At 34.0% G+C, this 20803-nt stretch overlaps 1 protein-coding gene across 2 annotated transcripts in view; it reads right to left on the reverse strand.

Moving 5' to 3' along the window:
* FBXO11 (F-box protein 11) overlaps positions 1 to 20803 on the reverse strand; it is a 412771-nt gene that overhangs the window by 304050 nt on the left and 87918 nt on the right. For both annotated transcript variants that reach the window (XM_090399679.1, XM_090399680.1), the window contains exon 4: positions 5588 to 5717. In XM_090399679.1, coding sequence (XP_090255805.1) covers positions 5588 to 5717 — 130 coding nt within the window. The remainder of the gene's footprint in view (positions 1 to 5587; positions 5718 to 20803) is intronic.

Here is a 20803-nt window from a genome sequence, read left to right on the forward strand (position 1 = left end):
TCCAGAATAAGGTTGACGACAGTGGTATTATCTTTGATGGATAGCATGGATATGCTAAAGGGAGGTCATGTTTTAGTAATTACTTATTACAATAAGGCGACAACTGCACTGGACGAGTTTTTGATTCCATGAGATATACAGCGGTATACTTAGATTTCGCAAAGGATTTTTGATAGATTACCATATGATAAATTGATAGCCAAACAAGAGCAGATAAGGTTGATATTAAACTAGTGCACTAGACTGGAGATTGGCTATCTCATAGGCATCAGTAAGTTTTGTATGGGAGAACAACATCCTGGAAGAGGAAAGTCACTAGTGGTGTGCCTCAGGAGTCTGTATTTAGAACCACTGCTGTCTAACCTGTATGTTAATGATATTGGGGATGGTTTGAATAGGGACATTAATTGTATGCAGATGATGCGAAATTTGGAAAAAGTATCAGGAGTAAAGCAGATGTTGTGGCCTTACAAGAAGACTTGAATAGACTGAGTGAATGGGCACAAGAGTAGAGATACCAGTTCAATGTTGCGAAATGTAAGGTTTAAAAATCTGAAAAAAAAAAATAATAAATAAATAAAAAAAGATGCGATGTACAATTTATGCCTGGTTGGGGGAGGGGGGGATATAGTATTGGAGATGGAGGAAATAAGAGATCTTGGGTAGATGGTGGATAGGGAGCTAAAATTCAAAGGACACATTACCAAAATTATTATGACAACACAATGAATTCTGGTAATGATGCATAGGCCAATGACTTGTATATGTATGGAGATTATAGTTCCACTGTATAAGCCCGTGATTAGGCCACATAAGGACTACTGTGCACAGATTTGATCACCTAGTTTTCAAAAGGATGAAGAGATATTGGAAAGAGTCCAGAGGCGAATGACTAGGTAATTTCCAGTCTATGGAATGTTAAAATAAGGTTGAGAAGATGCAAACTGCAGAGTCTAGTGGATAGAAGGAAGAGAGGTAATAAGAGACATAAGTTGGTAAGAGGTATTATAAGATAATATTGAAGGGGTTTATCATAAAATAGTGGGAAAACATTCCTGGAAGCTGTATAAAGAGAATGTGAGCAGGTTTTTTTGTGGAATGTTGTGAATGATTAGTATGTATTGACTGAGAGTATGGTGTCTGCAGAGAATTTGAATGTATTTAACACATGGTATGATGAGCTGTGTGTATAACAAAGGGACTTTCTGCAATGAGTTCTTGATTCCATGGGGATCTCGGAATAATAATAATAATAATAATATGTAAAAGCTCAAGGATGTATAATATTAACTGTTTTTTTGGGCTTGCAATGCTCTTAGATTGTACGTATCGGTCTGCTAATCGCATCAATCTATTAAATTCAGTACAGGTTCACTAATTGTCATTTTGTTCACTAGTAGCTATTTTACAAATCTCTCTGTACCCACTCTCTCTTTAAATGACCATATTCTTGTTAGATTCAACTTTAAGATAAATTCTGCTCACATATTCTTAAATGCCACTAACATCAAGTTCCATGAAAATATTTTTATTTTGAATAACCCTAATGCTAATGCCATCTGTTCGGTCCCCTAATTTCTTTCAGAACGCCAATCTCTGTGATGATTTCTAGTCTTTATCAAATTTACAGTGGAAAGAGCTGCATCAAATATATTTATCTTTTGCATTAAAACTACAAAATAAAATCAAGGAGAAAACCACAGCTGAGATCGGTAAACAAAAAAAAAAAACAGAGAAACAGAACAAAGGAAATGGAAAATTGGGCACAACAGAACATAAAAGATTAACAGGAATGACAACATGAAAATTACAAATGAAAATTAGAGCTCTAATAGTGCCCATATATAAAAAGGGAAATAAAACTGAATGTGAGATTTACAGAGGTATTTCCCTACTGAGTGTTCCTGGCAAGATCTATGCAAGTATACTTGAGAAACGACTGAGAAGAATTGTGGAAGAAAAGCATGGTGAAGAACAAGCTGGATTCAGGCCAAATAGAGGCTGTCAGGATCAGATCTTCACTTTACGACAAATAGTCGAGAAAGCATGGGAATATAACAAAGATCTGTATTTAAGTTTTATCGATCTGGAAAAGGCATATGACAAGGTGCCAAGAGAGAAGCTATTCAATACGCTAAAGTTATATGGTGTCAATGGGGCATTATATCAAGCAATACTTAGTCTGTATTTCAGGTTGTAAGTCGGCAGTTAGAATTGAAGGATGTACAGGAAGATGGTTTAATTTTAAATATGGTGTGAGACAAGGATGTACATTATACCCTCTGTTATTCATTATCTATATGGATCACGTCATGAAGGTAAGTGGTATTAAACATGATGTCAGAATTGGAGATGTCAATGTCAGCTCTTTGATTTATGCGGACGATGTTATACTTCTGAATAAACCCGCTACAAGTTTGCAAGATTCCCTGACTAAATTGAATAACTGTTGCAATAGATAGGGTATGAAGGTCAGCATTAAAAAGACAAAGACAATGAAAATAGGTAGAATTGTTGAACATGTCAACTGTGTTGTGAACGGGGAACCTGTGGAACAAGTAAAACATTTCAGCTACTTAGGCACAATTTTTAGTGAAGATGGTAAATTAAATATGGAAATAGACAACAGAATCAACAAAGCTGGTATGGTAGGAAGTCAATTGAATAAATTCATATGGAATAAGAGAGAAATTAGTCGGAACACTAAATTAGCTATATACAAGACAGAGTTCAAACCATTTATAACTTATGGATCTGAGAGCTGGGTCAGAAACACTTGACCAAAGACTAGAGACGCAGATATGAGAGTCCTGAGAAAGATTAGAGGCATGAACAGATGCCATCAATGGCAATATCATATTAAAAATGAGGATATTAGGAAAGAACTTGACATTGTCAGCATCCAGGAGTGCGTTAGCAGAGCTAATCTCAGATGGTATGGTCACTTAAATAGAATGGGAGAGGAAAGATTAGCAAAACAAGTGTTCTCTGCCAGGTTGGCAGGTAAACGATACAGTAAAAAGTGCCTTAGACAATAGAAATATAAGATCTGATAATGATAATATTGGAGTCTTGACAAGTAATAGACTAATTTGGAGGAAAATTGTAGATAGGAAGTTAGTAATGATGTAAATTTTTCATGTAGTACTATCACAACCTGTACACCCCTTGAGGGTACATGTCAGGAATTTGATGATGATGATGATGATGATGATGTCACTAGAACTAGTATAAAAAAAGTACTCTAGATTTACATGAATTATTTTTAGTATGGAAGAGTTTATTTCAATAACTGTATCAACACATCTGGGAACAAACTCTGAATTGATAGTTCTTCTCTTTATGCATTCTCAAGAACCTTTGATATCAATAATTGATTATTTATAAACCGATCTTTTTACACTGATTTCAGTCCATTTCTACATTGATGAAAACGAGTTCTTTTCCAAAAATTAAATTCACAATCATAATAATTTAATAACTGTATAATAGTTTACTTAACTGATCATACCTTTGGGAAAGAGATTTTTTTTTTGCATCTCAGTAAAGTTTTAGTATTTTGGAAAATTCCTCAATCAGAATGCTTTTAAAGACTGTATAGTCCAAAGCAAATCTTAACCATCCAATTTCTAAACAAAATTTTTAGTTTTACCATGATGTTCAAACTCAAAATTAGCAACGGTGGTTCTATAGACAACCTATAAATTTTACTAACTGATTTTGCAGCTTCAATATTTCATTGGGATCAACATTAAAGTTTAGTGTAATATGACTCAACATACTTAGAAACCATTCACTCTGTAGAAAGTTTGAATAATTTGAAGAGAGAATACAGAACTTTCACCTATTACATTTGAATTATTAATTTTCTTAATCACTTAAATATATCAATATTACACAAATTTATTTTCAGGACTCAGATTCTTTTAACTATAATCCAGTCAGTGATTATGCCATGTTAAGGAGTTCTACTTTCATTTTGACACATGCAATCCTGTCTGTTGCACCATCTGTAAATTAATCTCTTTTCTTATTAACCTATTAACATTTATCATTAAGAGAGTGAGTCTTCAGACACCTTTATAACAAAAATAACACACGCTTTAGATCACAACACGAAACTGTATGAAAATCACTGTCTATGCTGTCACTCGAACCATTTGAATTAGAATTTTTTTTTCTCTACAGAACTTTCTCCTTTTGCATTTTACAGAAGGAAAATTTACCACAGAAACTGCTCCTTCCTTGTATAAAAGTAAACCAGTTCTCAAGTTAGTGAATCTCTGGCACAGACAAGTGGATCCCCCGCCCTCACTACCACCAGAAACTCAGATTTTTCATCCTGTAAACTCAAGAGATGTCATTCTCCTAGAATGCTTTTTACATTGTTCATAGATCAACACCTTTCTCCCATTTGTGTATTTAAAATATTTTATAGTTATGCAGTTCTTGTTTCAGTTGTATTCATCCATTTAACTCATATAATTTATTCTCCTGAATCAAGCATGTAGTCAAGCTGCAGCTTCTTTCAGACATTCTTTTACAACTTCCCATATACTACTGATAACTCCCATGCAGTCTTTCATGCCAAAACACTACTTGAAAGCTATCTTCTCATCCTATCATAATCGCCTGGCTTCAGTCCCCCATATATCCTTTTTTTATTCAGAGCTTTCATATGATTTGCTACTTAAGTATACACATTGTAATTCACACTAGAGTCGGTGCATGCTGGTTTTAGCCAAAGTCATCCCTGTTTTATTTATTTATTTCGTATGGAGTTTCACCCTTTCCTCCCCCCATCCCTTAGGATGAGTTGAGTCCTTTTAATGAGGGATTAAATATCTATTTTATGATTGTAGATCTATGAGTGTGTGTTCACGTGGCCAGTTTGACTGTTCTGAGGGATGAAAAAAACCGAGTTCCCAGGTGAAAAAACTCTAATTCCATACGAGACCAGCTAACTCACTTTTAGTCTAAAAAGACCAAATAAAGATTCCTCACGTCATGAACGGGAATGGAACCCAGGTCATTCTAATCAAAGGGTTTGTCTATACCAACTAAGCTACGAAGGCTCCCCTGTTTTACTAATGAAACAGAACAATCTTTTGGTTGCTTTAGTCAGATACCTAAGTACAAATTCTGCATCTCATTTCTTCTAATCAGTATGTGTGTAGTGGGGGGGGGGGGGTTACTAAATCAGGATTTGACTGCATTTAGATATCAAACATTTCTTTGTTGATAGACTTACAATGTAACATAGCTTCACTTTCCAAAAAATGGAAATGAATTCCAGATTTATACACATATAGCAATACACTATACCAACTATTCTGGTAGCATGCCAACAAATGTCTTGTCAAATTAGTCATTACTGATTTATATACAAGGGCATGCTTTTCATAGTAATTCAAAATAAAAACAATACATGTTTTGCAAGGAGAAAAAAATGAAAAACTAATCAAACATTTTTTTGCTGAACGAGTTTTTATGGCATCCTAAATCTTTCATTATCCTGCTCATCATGCACATATAGACTCATCACAAAATATAAAAAAATAAAATAAAATAAAAAAATAAGACCTACTAATTGTTTAAAACTTTCTTTCCAGGGATTTTCACAGTCACATTCCTCTGGCTGTATAAACTCAAATTTGGAAGGGGCAGGATTAAATAGAGGCAAATCATACTCGTATACACTCTGATAGAGATTTTTCCTAAAATTAAAAAACAATAATAATATGAAAATAAGTATCCTTATAAGAAATAGTGCAAATATAGATGTCAATGCTATTCAAGAAATATTTTTAGCAACTTTATTAGGAAAAAGAAAAAAAGAAATCAATATAGTCAGTCTTCAACTTACAACATATATGACCACTCATATACATCAATATGTTAATAGGATGGCCAACGTACTTATGACTGCCATCCTGTTAACACATTCACTGAAATACCACCTCACTTCTACAATAGACCAGAGTGTTGTTGCTGACTGCAACAACACTTAATTTAAGAAATAATTTTTCTCAGACTATTGCTGCTACTGAGGGTGAGAAAATCATCTCAAACTTTTGGAAGAAACATATCTCGCAAATGAAGAATGAACTAAGGTGACAGCAGAGTGCGTGACTAGGGTTTCAAAGAATCCACAGAAAATATATGTTCATACATTCACAGGATTCAACAAAGATGAAGCCAAGAGATTGGTGACAATTGCTTTTTTATCTGAAGATTTGGAGTCTGACAATGAAAATGTAGTGCAAGCTTACAAATGAAGATCTTATAGAGCTAGAAGCATAGAATGTTGCAAAAGAAGAAGAAAAGAGAAAAATAAAAAGCAGAAAAGCATCTTCACAGTGAAAAAATTAGCAGAGGCATATGATTGTTAATAAGACAATTCAGCTGTTTCAGGTAATGGACCCAACATGGAGATATTTGGCAAAGTAGGAAAAATGATGTAAGCTGCAACTGCTTGCTATGGGGAAATTTATGCAAACAAGAAAATAAAAACTGTGAAGACTAAATTGAATGTAATACACATTTTTAAAGAAGTCCACTCCTGCTGTTACCTCATCCTCTGAAGATGAGCACAATTCATTAGAGGTACCAACCTCTGGCACCTCTAATGAATTGTCGAGCTAATAAGCAGTTTTGAAGAATTGCTCTTGCTTCATGTGTTTCCAGCAAATTATTTTCTTGTCAGCGCACAGAAGCACCATACACTCATGTTTTTTTTATTACAGTACAGTACTATATACTGTAATTTAATATTATAATTTGTCCATTATATAATTACACTAGAGTAAAATCAGTTCAAAATATAACAAAACAGATCTATACATTTTAGGATATGTTAACAAGTAATCTGTTAACATATCCTTATGGTTCATATAATGATTTCCAAATTATGATCTTTCTGACGCATGAAGGGACTATCAGAATGGAACCCTGTCATGAGTTGAGGACTGACTATAATATAAGGGTTTCTCAAACTTTTTCCACGACGAAACACTTCACAAATCCTGAAATTTTCATGGAACACCTTGGTGATTTTGTAATGTATTAATTAATAATTAATTGGTAATTTAGCTGATTTGTATGAATTAATAATTAATTAAACTTCAATTAAAGTTTGATTTAATTGATGTTTTAATCAATTTAATTGATTTAATTAAAGTGTCACTATCATTAAATTAATTTATGCTGATTTTCATTGACATATCCTATTCTGATCACCAAATATATTTATAATATAAGTACTTACGAGTGAATGCAGACTTTTTCTCCCGTGTGCTGGTAGTTTTCTCCTCCTTTTGTACATCCTGGAGATCTTCGTAGGCTTGAGATGGATGACTATCTATTCCATCACAAACATCTTCAATAAGAGATTTCTTAATACCAAAATTAAACAAAGTGTCTTGTCTCTTATTCATATTAGAATTTAAATTCTGTGTTCCTATTACTTTTAAAAAAATCATGACACTTCAGTTTCAGAACAAGCACTTACACACTGCAATGCGAACTTGCGAAGAAAGTATTCAGAATTACTAGATTTGAGAACCAGATACAGACTACCTTGTTCTTCAATTTCAGTGGAAAAATTTTCTTTATACTTCCTTGCTGATTGATCACCAATATTTGTAATACAGATGTTATTTCGTTCAGTTTATGCTGCCCATTATTGTAATCAGCTTGCAGGCAATTTTTATGTTCGGTCATAAACGCCGGTATTCTCTTTCCCGATTGTTGAAAGATTTCGATGTGTGAAAATTAATGATAATTCATGAATATTTCCATGTTTTAAAACATGCCGCTTGGTCACTGATACAGATGTCATTTCCTTCAGTTTTGAGAACAGAGGATATGCCACCATTCTTATAATTTGCTTGCAGGCAATTTTTATGACCCATTATAAATAGCAGTATACCCTTTCCCAAATGTTGAAAGGTTTCGATGTGTGAAAATTAACGATACACAGATGTTATTAGGCGTTCTGGGTCTGAGCTTTTCGACATATTCACGAATATTATTCTCCTTAGAATATTTCTACTATAAAATATTTATTCATGAAAAATGCTTAGAAAACTAAAATGGCAAATTCCAGAACTTCTCACAGAACATCTATTCATCTTCCACGGAACACAGTTTGAGAAACCCTGATATAAGGAATGACCAAGGTAATGTGGGAAAATGAAATCATGCTAGGATTTCAGCTCTACAAACATCAAAACATGACCAATGAGCAAAACTAAAGTCGCTGTGCGACTAAAAATCTCACAGGGAGGAATGCTGCACGATGAAGGCCAAATAGTGCAAATTCTATACCAACTAACATTCTTGGGGGGGAAAAAAAAAGTAAAACTTAAACAATACAAAACTGGGTCATGGTAATGAAAAGTTTACATGAAAATAGCAAAGACCGATGAATAAACATGATACTGCTATGCAAACAAATTCAGGTAGCAAGATAACTACTCAGGTAAGCCACAAGTTAAATAACTACTCTGAGTTAAGAATCTTAATCCAGAGTATACACCATATAATTTAATTTTATTTGTGGATTATTTACATAGAAAAATGAATATAATAGGGTCATCTTCGAAAGAACAACGAACATCCAACAGATCTGAAACACCTGGAATCAACTTCCAGTCACAATGAAACAACTACAACTGTGTAATCAATCTGAACTAAATATGAAGACGTGAGTGGACGACATAATAATAAAAATTAACAACAGAAACACATAAGGGAAAATAATATTTAGCACTTGCATAATTTTTGGTTAGGTTTCCTAGCCACTATCAATACACAGCTGTCTGGAACTCTTCCTTGTCAGAACTTCATGAATTTTTTGAGAAAATTAATTCAGTAAACCCAAGAATTCAATTACCTCTTGAAGTAGAATAAAACAATTGGCTTCACTTTTCTTGATGTTTGTATTCTACAATAATCTAATGGAAATTTACAGTTCTTGGTATACAGAAAAACAATGCATTAATGCTGCATCATCACCCTTGTCAAAAATATGGTGAGTAAAACTTGAGTTCACCCTGCACATAAGTTGTGTTTCACTAATTCTCTTTTAAATAAAGAACTGTCCTTTATCAGAGCTACTTTCCATCTCTAACGAATATACACCCTCTGTCCAAAAAGAAACCAAACTTTTCAAAAATAGAAGAAACTAGTGGCACCACATGTGATATTGTTAATAATTGGTGGATTTTTATATTGAGGAGATTATTCATAGATATTATCATATTATTATTTAATCCTACCATAGAGATGATCTCTGCTTCTAACAATTATTTTTTTTATTTCCGAGTGTACCTATATGTTATTATAAGCACAAGGGTTCACTCCAATTGGTGCAATGATCTTAACTCTTTCTTTCAGAATCCAAATAATCACTGACTCAAGACCAAAATACAAAATAAACACATTTAATATAACAAAAACAATATATATACACTTCAAACAAATATTATATAACTAATTACAAAATTAATTGGATCCAAGGCCTTTTTAAAATAAACTTACACTTAAGACTAGACTAAACACTTTGTTTGCACAATCACAAAATGTTCAAAGCCAGTTTCTTTCTCTGTCAAGGCCCTTTTCCAAAGATATATGACTCTATTCTTCATTTTTACAGGATCCTTTCTCATCACTTATGTAACACACATTAATTCTTCCTGACTTTATTCTGTCTCTTTTCTTCATTAGAAATAATAGTCAGATCTGGCGTCCTTAATACAGATGAAACTTCCTAATCAGAGTTTTCTCAAACATTCCTTTAGAATGTAAACAGCAAATTCTTCTTTTATTCACCAAATGCTTATTGACATCTTACTCTTCCAATTAAAAAAACTTACAGCTCTATGATTCCCTTTTCGGAACCTACTATTAATCTTTCAAATAGTGTTTCCTCCAACATTCCGTTTAAAACGATATAGCAATATTTTCCTTTTATTTATCCACATACTTATTCCACATTAAAACTTAATAGTTCCACGATTCCTTTTTCGGAATATACTATTAATTTTCCTCCGACTGAACATAATTTAAGTTCCTCCGAACTTAAATTATGACATTTAAGTTCGGAGGAACTTAAATGTCATAATAATATGACATTTAAGTTCCTCCGAACCTAAACGTCTGCCGGCCTCTGTTCTAAATTCCTTCCGAACGCTCTCTTGTTTACAGGCGTTACTCAGATACTGAACACTTTCCTTGTCAGCTGTCAATCACACATCAAACTTCTTGGCGAGCATGTGCACTCCTTGAAAATGACAAGCGAGAAACTAGGTGTATAATGGCTAACACGGTTGTTTCCGTTAGCAATAAGAGAATGTCTTCGTAAAATACAACCTTTGATAATTTTAAATTACAATAAAATTATTTTAAGTAATACAAATATCAAATCTGGTAAGTACATCAATTTTTTGACTTCTTTATATATCACTTTTGACAAAACAATTTCCATAACGGGCACATCGGAAGTGCCGACAATGCGTGTTATGAAAAAACAAAACTAATAAACATTTTAACATAAACAATTCGTAAAAATATTCAGAATTTTAATTATGATTATTTTTACAGTATCTTTTTGTTGTCGAAAGCAGCAACCTTCATTATTGTTGTGTCAACTGTTTATGACATCTGTTTCATTAGAAGCCGAGTTATAGTGCCAAGAGTGACATTGTGTTTTGATGAACAGTCGGAAAATGAGTTTCAAACAGAGAGCTGCGATTGACTTTTAAAAATTTTGCATCAAATGCTTCAAAAAGCATACGGTGATGAATGCTTATCCTGTACTCAAGTTTACGATTGGTTTAAGAAATTTCAAAGTATTGAATTGAACACTGCAAGAACCTCATTAAAACCACTCATAAGGACTCAAACTTTTTTCAAACTATCGTTACTGGTGACGAAACGTGATGTTTTGAGTACGAGCCTGAAACAAAGCGCCAAAGTGCTGAGTGGAGACCACCAGAAGAGGGGCATCCGAAAAAATGTCACTTGGAGAAGTCAAAAGTAAAGACAATGCTGATTTGTTTCTACGATTCCAAGGTTATTATCCACATAGAATTAGTTCTGCTTGGCCAAACGGTCAATGGTGAGTTTTATCTCGAAGTTTTTAAGCGATTGATAGCGATAATTCGTCGCGTACGGCATGAATATCGTGATGCGTTTGCACAATAATGCATCATCTCATCATTCGAACACTGTGAGACAATTTTTGAGCAAAAACCAAGTTTGTGTGTTGGTTCATTTGCCATATTCACCTGATTTAGCACCCTGTAACTTCTTTCTCTTCCCCCAACTTCATTTGCCAATGAAAGGAAGGTGATACGACACCACTGAAAATGTTCAAGTGGCAGTAACCATGACCCTCAACAGTATCCCAAAAACCGATATAAAAAACTTATTTAACGAATTAATTGACCATGCCAAACACTGTATCCAAGCTGAGGGAGAGTATATTGATTAAAATAAATGATTTGAATAATTATAATTGGCCTGTTTTATTTTCTATCAAAAGTTCGGTTTCTTTTTGGACAGAGGGTGTAATTCCAAATTAATCAGAATATCAGAGAGGACTGCAAGACTTCTTTGCCAAATTGATCAATATGTATCTTTCCATCCAGTTCTAAACTTAAATTCCATCCTGGACTCTGAAAGATGAATATCCTGCTCTCTCTCATCCTGGAGTTTAGAAAATTCTGTGCTTGTGCAGCCTTTGTTATTATGAACAGACAAATCATTCAGCTGATTTGTATGAAATAATATCAAGATCATATTTTACTTCATGAGTCAGATAAGTCTGGTTTAGCAAGCCAAGCCTCAACCATTAGGCACTTTTAATGGAATGAAAGTTACCTTTCATTCTAGTGAAAGTCTTATGCAGAAGTTATTTTTTACTTGAAATGTTTAGACAGTTTAAGTGAATTTAAATGAATGTTTAAGCAGTCACAATTTTGGAAAGTCACCTAAGTAACATTCTTCATTCAAGTGTTTTATAATTATTAATCATTTATTCTTTGAATTCTAATAGCTATAGACAGAGCTGCCCTCTGGCAATTAATAGCATATATTACCACACTTAAAAGCATATGGAACAACACTTTAAATGTGCTTACATTTTAAGTGTTGTTCTATTTTATCTCTTGTCATCTGTACGCACTGATGAAGACTTGGAAACCTAGCTGAAAATTCTGCAAGCAGTAAATATTATTTTTTCCTTACAGGTGTCATTCCTTGCTAATTTTTATTACTGAGCCATATAATTAGTCTTTCCATAGAATATTAATGCCATCTAACAAAGGATTTAAAGTTTGCAATACATTATCTCCATTAATAAAATGGATTACATGCATCCTACTGAAAGCAGTATCAAATAATTAACTCAACATACAGCTGAAAATATACATAAAAAAAAAAGAAACCCAAGTTAATGAGGGAGATCAGTTTGCTCTGAAAGCTCAGCAAGAGTATGGTGTAAGTATGTGATATCTAGATTTTCTCATAATAACAAACATGCCAAACACAGCATGAATAATCCTGCTGAAAGAATACCTAAATAAGAAAGAGTATGGATCCACAAACTTGATACATGCTGTTGTCTGACACCATGAAGTGATTATTTTAGGAGAACAGTCAACTTGTAGAAATGAGGAAGTCAATGATTTCCTTTATAGATATGATAAGACCACATCTAGAATACTGTGTTTTAAAGTCATGTAGAGTTTCATACAGATGAAGAGGGAGGTAACCAACATAATACCAAACTCCATAGAACACTGTACAAGAGAACCAACTGAGGGGAATGTCATCTTCAGAGTTTAGTTGATTTGCAGATTATTGGTGTAACGACAGCAAAGGTCATACTGCACAATTATAATGGATATAACAGTACACAAGGTAATAAAAAAATAATAAATAGCTAATTAACATCTTAAGTACAACAAGAAAACATTTTAAAAAACTAGGCAATACTGTATCTACATTTAAATTGAATTTATGATCAAATATGTGTGTATGACTTAATTCATAGTAAAAAGTTAAAAAATTTCATGCAATTCGTTCAATCTGATAAGATCGGTCTGAGTGCACATTGCTCAGCCAAATCAATAAAAACTCCATCATTCCTCTAATCTTTAAAGGTGCCTGTGGCAGAACTATAAACAACAAATTACATGATAATCATAATAATTTTTCCATTATTCCTCTCTCAAATGAAGGGCAAGCACACCATTTGGTATAAGGATTATTGAGAAATTATTAACTTGTATGAGACCAGTGGAGTCGCATGCCCATTTAGGTTTGGTGTGCTGTTGTGTGGCTTATACAACCTGCGCTATAAAATTCATGTCAATTTGACTATATGATTGCATTTTTAATGATGTACAAAAGTTTTAAGAGTGCATAGTGCAACAGTGCTCATTTGATTGGTCCAATGCAATTAATTGTAGGATAACTTGGAATATTTGAATTTATCAATTAATATAATTTTAAATATGGAAAGCATAAAGGTCAAATAAACAATAGCTATGCTTCACATGTGCTGTTTATGTAAGAAGCACAAAGGATTTATACTTCATGGTGAGATTAGATTACCATTGGCAAATACTAGAGTGAGACATGGATAATTTAAATTTTAATACAATTTTTAAATACATGAAAACAACATTCACAGAAATTGGAAAATAATCACTTTGGAAATTATTTTTCTGAATCGAACCAAAGAAAGGCTGAAATAACTCGTTTTACTAACTTATTATACTTAAGTTCCAAACTCATTCGAGTATAATCATACAATACACGAAAGCTCTGGAAGAAAATGGGACATTCAGTAGATCATCAACACTGTTTCCCATTGTAAATATGGGCAAAAAAGTTAGAAATTATTTATAGAGATTATAAATATACATTAAAAACTTGTCTATATTGGTGTCAGTTCACACTTCACACATGTAAAGCAGAAAACAAAAACAGGAACTCATGACAACGTTCAATTGGATTGCTTCATGCAATAACCAGTCACAGCTTCTGGGTACTATTGTCTTAGCACCCACCCTGCATTGCCATCTGGGCTGTTTAAAACCACTGGCATGCTAAGAATCTGACACGCTGCACCATCTGTAGGTTTGTTTAAAGGGTTCAGAGGTGTCAGTATTTGTGACCGCACACCGGGGCTAATAATGCGAATGTGATACAATACTTACGCATCGAAAAGTGTCCTCTTCATGAAGCATTAATATATTGTGTTTAATTTTAGACATCATACAAAGCTGGAAACAATTAGGGGAGTCTTTAAACAGGAATAAATGCAAAAATATAATATCGGTGATGTTGCTATTCTAGGTGTGCACTGCACGCCTAGAATATTAGCTCCTGTACAGACCTAACACAGAATCAGGGAAATGAGATTATGAATCTGTGTGTGTGTGTAAGAAAGACAACGTTACGTAACTGTGTTAGGAATATGCATATACATCATAATGGAAATGATTATGAGGAAGAAATGATTTTGTGTTTGTCTGGTTCAGACTTATCAATGACGTACGCATAAGCTAAGGCACTAGATAAAAACAGAGACTGGCAAGTTGTTCAACTGTTCCAAGCAGACTACAGATATGAGCATACAAAAAACATGCAGATAACTTATGTCTGTACATGAGTGCTAGGGGTATCAGAAGCAAAGGTGTAGAGTTTGTTGCCTTGGTAAATAAATTGGGACCTCATATTGTAAGCATTAGTGACAATTAACCATCAGAGCCAGATATATTAGCTGGTATTGAGTGCAAAGGGTACAGTATTTTTTGGAAGGATAGACAGGAGAGGAGGGGGTGTGCTGCTAATGACATCAGATGATTTGAGTCCAGTTAGAGTAAAAATCTATGATTGCAATACCAGTAACGATTTTCCATGTGGCAGTGAGTTTAAAGCATAAGTGTATACGTGCATACCTACTGATGTGAGGTGGAGGCTAAGAAGATCAAATACATAGTGGGGTGTTGTTACTGACTTAGTGGATTGTTCCTAAGGACAAAGAATTACATTACCAAAGAAAGATAGGTGCAAAATGATGGGGAACTTCAATTATCCAAAAGTTGATTGGGAAGCAGCGAAATTTTATGTGAAGAATGAAACTGAATTTATTGAGCTGTTGTGAGACTTCTTCAAGCAGCATGTGAGAGAAGGAAGAGTGTTAGATCTGATTATTAGTGTCAGAAGGGGTACCAGTAAAAGATGTGACTGCTCTGCTCCCAGTTGGTGACAGCTATCACGCACACTGACTTGGGAAGTGGCTAAGTCTGGGAAGGTTCCATCCAGAAAATGTTACATGCACAACTACAAGAAATTATGAACAGCTAAGGAACCTGTTAAATACTTAAATGATACAATACTGAAATGTGACCCTAGAGTATGAAGAATAAATAGGGTAGGAGTAAAATGGATGTGCAATCTTATTAAAACAAGGGATTCTTAAGAAAGAGATGATTATGGAGGAAATACTGTGTTCATACGGATGACATCGATTATGGAAATTTTAAGGCACAGGATAGAAGAATTACAACTTTTGTGCAGAAAGCTAAGTGTGAGTATGAATAGAAACTGGCCCTGCAAGCTAAAGACACCCCATAACAATTTTATTGTTATGTTCCATGATGCAAGTAAAAGACAGAAAGATTATGAAAGAATAATTCTACTGAATGCAGATGGCATGCAGGTGAGAGATGCAGAAAAGCCTGTCCAACTAATGAGTGCCTATTTTGCAAAAAAAGCTGTCGAACTGTAAATGCACCATTGAGATCATTGGATATATTCACTAGACGATGGACGAATACACTCAGTGTTATGAGGGGAGGGGGGGGGTACTAGAGCTGTTGCACAAACTTAATAAGAATTCATCAAAAGAGACTAATGGAATATCAGCATGGATGCTAAAAGAATGTTCAGCTGATTAGCTGTTCCTCTAACCAGGCTATATTAGAATTTGAATCTCAGAACAGGAAAGATTCTACAGTCCAAAGTAGGATAGATGGCAGTCACAAGAAACTTGGTATATACACCAGGAAGAGATATCGGTGAGCATTTATCTTTTGAAGAGGGGAAACAAGTTGATAGTTTATTGATAAGTATAAAAGTAGCCACTAAATTGTATTTCTTCAAAATTCTAGAAATCAGTTCAGAAATGCATGGGATTGGAACTCGACATACTGTTTCCTTGTTATTTAGGTTGGGTTTGTAGGAGTCAAACAGATGTTGTGTAGTTCTTTCTGAGAAGCCATTTAATTTCATATCTCATATGATATTTAAGAGTTTTTCCTGTAACTGATGACAAGTTGAACAAATAGTGCATGTCAAAATAAAGATTTTATAATTCCTGTCTTTTTGAGAAGGAGGTGCATGAGTTGCTGAAGAATGTAGCATCCAGTGAAAGTAGGCTTTCGATACACTGATGTAGTTAAATCACCTGATGATGAGCGGATGAGAAGAATGTCTAAAAAGGATAATTGGTTGTCTCTTTCAATTTCCAAAGTGAATTTAATATGTGGATGCAAAGTATTTATGGTAACTAAAAACATTGGTAAAGTTTCTTTATTGTGAAGCCACACAGCAAAAAATGTCGTCAACATACCAAAACAAAACAAAGGTTGTGGGAGTATGGATGAGAAAAGGATGTCTTCTAGGTGCTCTAAATAAAAGTTGGCGGGAGCATGAGCATGGACTTCCTATGGCTGCTCCTTCCACAAGTTCTACAGCAAAGTGGAAGGAACTCCCATGGGAATTCTGCTATCCACTGCTCTATCCACTCTCCCCAAAAGATAAATGCTCACTGATGTCGCTCCCTGGTGTATACCAAATTCCTTGTGACTGCCATCTATCCTACTTCAGACAAACTGGACACTCAATAGAAAAGAGAATACATGAACATTAATCGTATATTTGCCACAAGAGATCTGAAAAATCTGACTTAGCTCAACATGGAACAGACACAGATCACAATATTCTTTGGTCTGAAATGTGCCCACTACATCACTGTTGGAACAAATTTGAGCTGAGGAGTGCTGAAGCCTTGCTTCACCATCCGAACTTGAATTGGAATGACTGTCTTGCTTTATTTTAATTATGGGAAAGTTTTATCAGAAAAACACATTTTTTTTACCCAGTTATGATTAACCTACGTTTCCTCAGTTATAACATTTACGCTGTTGTAAGTATAACAGCATGCAACTTTCTGTTTCAAATCAATCCATCGTTTGCATTCTACCTTGTAATCAACTGTCACTGCCACTGAAGATGGTCTAAGTTTCAGACCGAAACATCTGGCCTAAAGAAATAAATAGTATTATCTATGGCTTGTGTTTTCATGTAAATAAGTAATATGTCATTGCTAGTTGTAAATCAAAGCAGCACAACTCTTTAACTTGAAATTTTACTGAATTATTATTGTACAGGCACCTCCACAGAGTCAAAGACTCATCATAGGAGGATCAAAACTATCAACACAACATCTATCATTGAACCCATTAACAGCCAAAACATTCACAACTGACTCTGACAAACCCATTCCATTCATCCAGCAAGTTAGAATGCCAAGAAACTTGGCATTCTGTTTTGTTTAAGAGCCTATTTTACACCCAACCAACTCTGTAATATATCTCAGGCTCAGTGTTTCAGCATTGTGTCAATTCTACATGTATTTCCATGGTTACTGATCCAGTGAATTGGCAACCATCAAAACTCCACTTTCTGTTGCACCAGTTAATACAAGAGCTGCTGTTGCCCAGCACCCATTCACCTCTGTCCAATAGAACAGCCTTTCTCACGAAGTATTCACAAACAACTACAACCTGCAACTCTTCAAAAAATCAAGAAACTTCTATCAGTCCTCATCTGCACTCCACACATGGCACCATATCCTTAACACCTTCATAGCCAATGGCTACAACCCCCAAAAAATTCTGAAAATATTAAAATCAGTTAACCACACACACCCCACCCTTCATAACAGAGATTATACTAAATCTATCACCATTCCTTATATCCAGGGCACGTCTGAAAAGCTAACAAAAATCCTAAAAAAAAATATGACCTGATTGTTACAAACCATATAAGAAATTGGCATCCCTTATCTGCTCGACCAAATACCAGCCACTTCCCTCAGACCTACCTGGAGTATACCAGGTCCCTTGCAGTTGTAAACTTTCCTACTACAGCCAAACAGGCAGGACAGCTAATATCAGGATATTCAAACACAAAGACTACATCTGGTTTCACCAATACAACCACTCAGGAATTGCAGACCATTCACTAGATACCCACCACAGAATACGCTGGAAGAAAGCCAATTTACTACACCACAGCAAATATAAATATGAAAGATTATTCTTGGAATCAGCCTCAACTCTAAAAAACTTCCCAAACCTCAACAAAATTGGGTGCATGAGACTGCCCCAAATTTGGGAAGCGTGCATCCTAAGAACATCAGCCCAACAGCCAAGACAACCCAATTTAGCCCGCTAAGGGGCACCTTCAGGATTCTATGACCAACCAGTTGCCTTCTTCAGCCTCATTTGCTCAATGTTAGTGCCTGCATGCACATATCATAGTTTTATGTTCCCAGATGATGGTAATGTAACATTGCTGAAATATTGGAAGGTATTGATTAGTTTTTTAATTAATATTTTAGTATACGTTGTCATTTCCTGAAAAATTTAAAGTCAAATATCAAAATTAGAGATGTTCATAGTTACTGATATGAACATCTCTAATTTTGATATTTGACTTTAAATTTTTCAGGAAATGACAACCTATACTAAAATATTAATTACTAATTAATATGAATAATAATTAAATATTCATGTCAGTAACTTATGCAGATGATGCTATACTATTATATAAATCTAGTATATTTAATCAGGATATTACTTAACTAAATTGAATAAACACTAATACATTTTTTGAATGAAAATCAGCTATAAACAAAAACTGTGAAAATAGGCAAGAACATTGAGCACATCAGCTGCATCTTGAATGGGAAAACTATAAAAAAAAAGTAAAATATTTCAGCTATTTAGAGGAAATAGACAACAGAATTAGAAAAGCTGATATGGTGAAGAGTCAACTGAATAAATTTATATGGAATGGGAGAGAAATTAGTGAAAACACTTCTCCTTGTCGTCTGAGCAATTCAGGTATAGGCTATTTATGTCCTGTTCCTGCTCTGCAGATGAAGTTGATCCTTCCGCCTTAATCTTGGACATCTGCGGTCTCTTCTTCCTGTAGGTTTATATTTATATGCTAATTTGGGGATCTTACTGTTATTCATCCTTTCTATGTGATGTAGCGAATTCCGCTGATATTCTTCTATTTCTTGTATGATGTTTTTTGTATCTAATCATTCTCTTATTTCTGTGTTTTTCTTTTTATCTAACCTAGTGAGTCCCAGGAGAGATCTTAGAAACTTCATCTGTGCTGTTTCTAGTCTTTGTTTCTTTGTTTTAGAATCCAAGTTCAACTTCCAAATTTGAGAGATGGTTTAGAGGTGATCTTATGTAATCTTAATTGAGTTTCTTTAATCATTTGCTTTCCAAAATTTGTTTTAATTATGCCATTCATTCTATTGCAAATTTGTAGTCTTGCTTCCAATTATGAATCAATATTGTATTGTGAGATTATATTTCCCAAGTATTTGAATTCTATAACTTTTTCTATTATTTTATTAGTAAGCATAATTTTGACTTTTTGAATGGTGTTTCCACACATTGCCATAGCTTTTGTTTTTGTTTCAGAGATTTTCATTTAAAATTTTTTTGCTATTTCATTTAGATGATTAGTTGCAATTTGGAGTTTATCTTTTGAATTTGAAATTAGTACTTGATCATCTGCATAAAGTATTGTATTTAGTTGTATATTATTTGTTATTTAACTCCATCTTTGACAGTTGTTTTCCATTCTTTTAGGATTCTGTTTATATAAATGTTAAATAGGATTGGGGATAAGCCACAACCTCATCTTACTACTTTATTTATAGGTATAGGTTCTGATAATGTTCCATCTGCAAATTTTTGCTTCTCTGTATAGACTTTTTGTTGCATTAATTAATTGAGGAGGTATTTTATCATCTTGTAATATTTTCCAGAGTAGATTTCTGTTCAAGTTATCATACACTTTTTTGTAGTCAATAAATAGAAGAAAGATGGGCAGTTAAATTCTTTTCTTTTTTCTATGATCTGTTGCTTTGTGAAAGAGGTATCTGTACATCCTCTCCCTCTTTTAAAACCACACTGTTCTTCTAAATAATTTTCTGTATATTTAATTAGTCTGGTCTTTAAAATGTTTGCATATAGTTTAGATGCTGTTATTAAGAGAGTAAAGCCTCTGTAATTTCCATATTTGTCCTTGGGACCTTTTTTGTGAATTTTTATTACTGCTTCAGTGTCCCATTCCTTTGGGATCTTTTGATATTTCCAGATATTATTGAAGAGTTTAAGTAGGCTTTCTTCTAAGATATTGTCTGCATATTTAAAGAGCTCAACGCATATTCCATCCAGGCCTGTACTTTTTCTATTTCTTGAGTTTTTATAATCTTTTTCTAATTCTTCCATTGCTATTTCTTCTGTACTTTCCTGTGTATCGATATCTTCAATTTTGTGAGTTATGCCATTGTTTTCTATTTCTTGTTTTTCATCCCACAATGTTTTATAGTGTTTTATCCAATTTGCTTTGGATGTTGACTGTTGCTTGTAGTCGCCTCAAAATTTTAAAACCTATTCTTTGTGGTCCA

Source organism: Typopeltis vanoorti, chromosome 10 (genome assembly GCF_054136105.1).
Source record: "Typopeltis vanoorti isolate ZY-2024b chromosome 10, IOZ_Tvanoo_1.0, whole genome shotgun sequence".
NCBI classification, from domain to species: domain Eukaryota; kingdom Metazoa; phylum Arthropoda; class Arachnida; order Uropygi; family Thelyphonidae; genus Typopeltis; species Typopeltis vanoorti.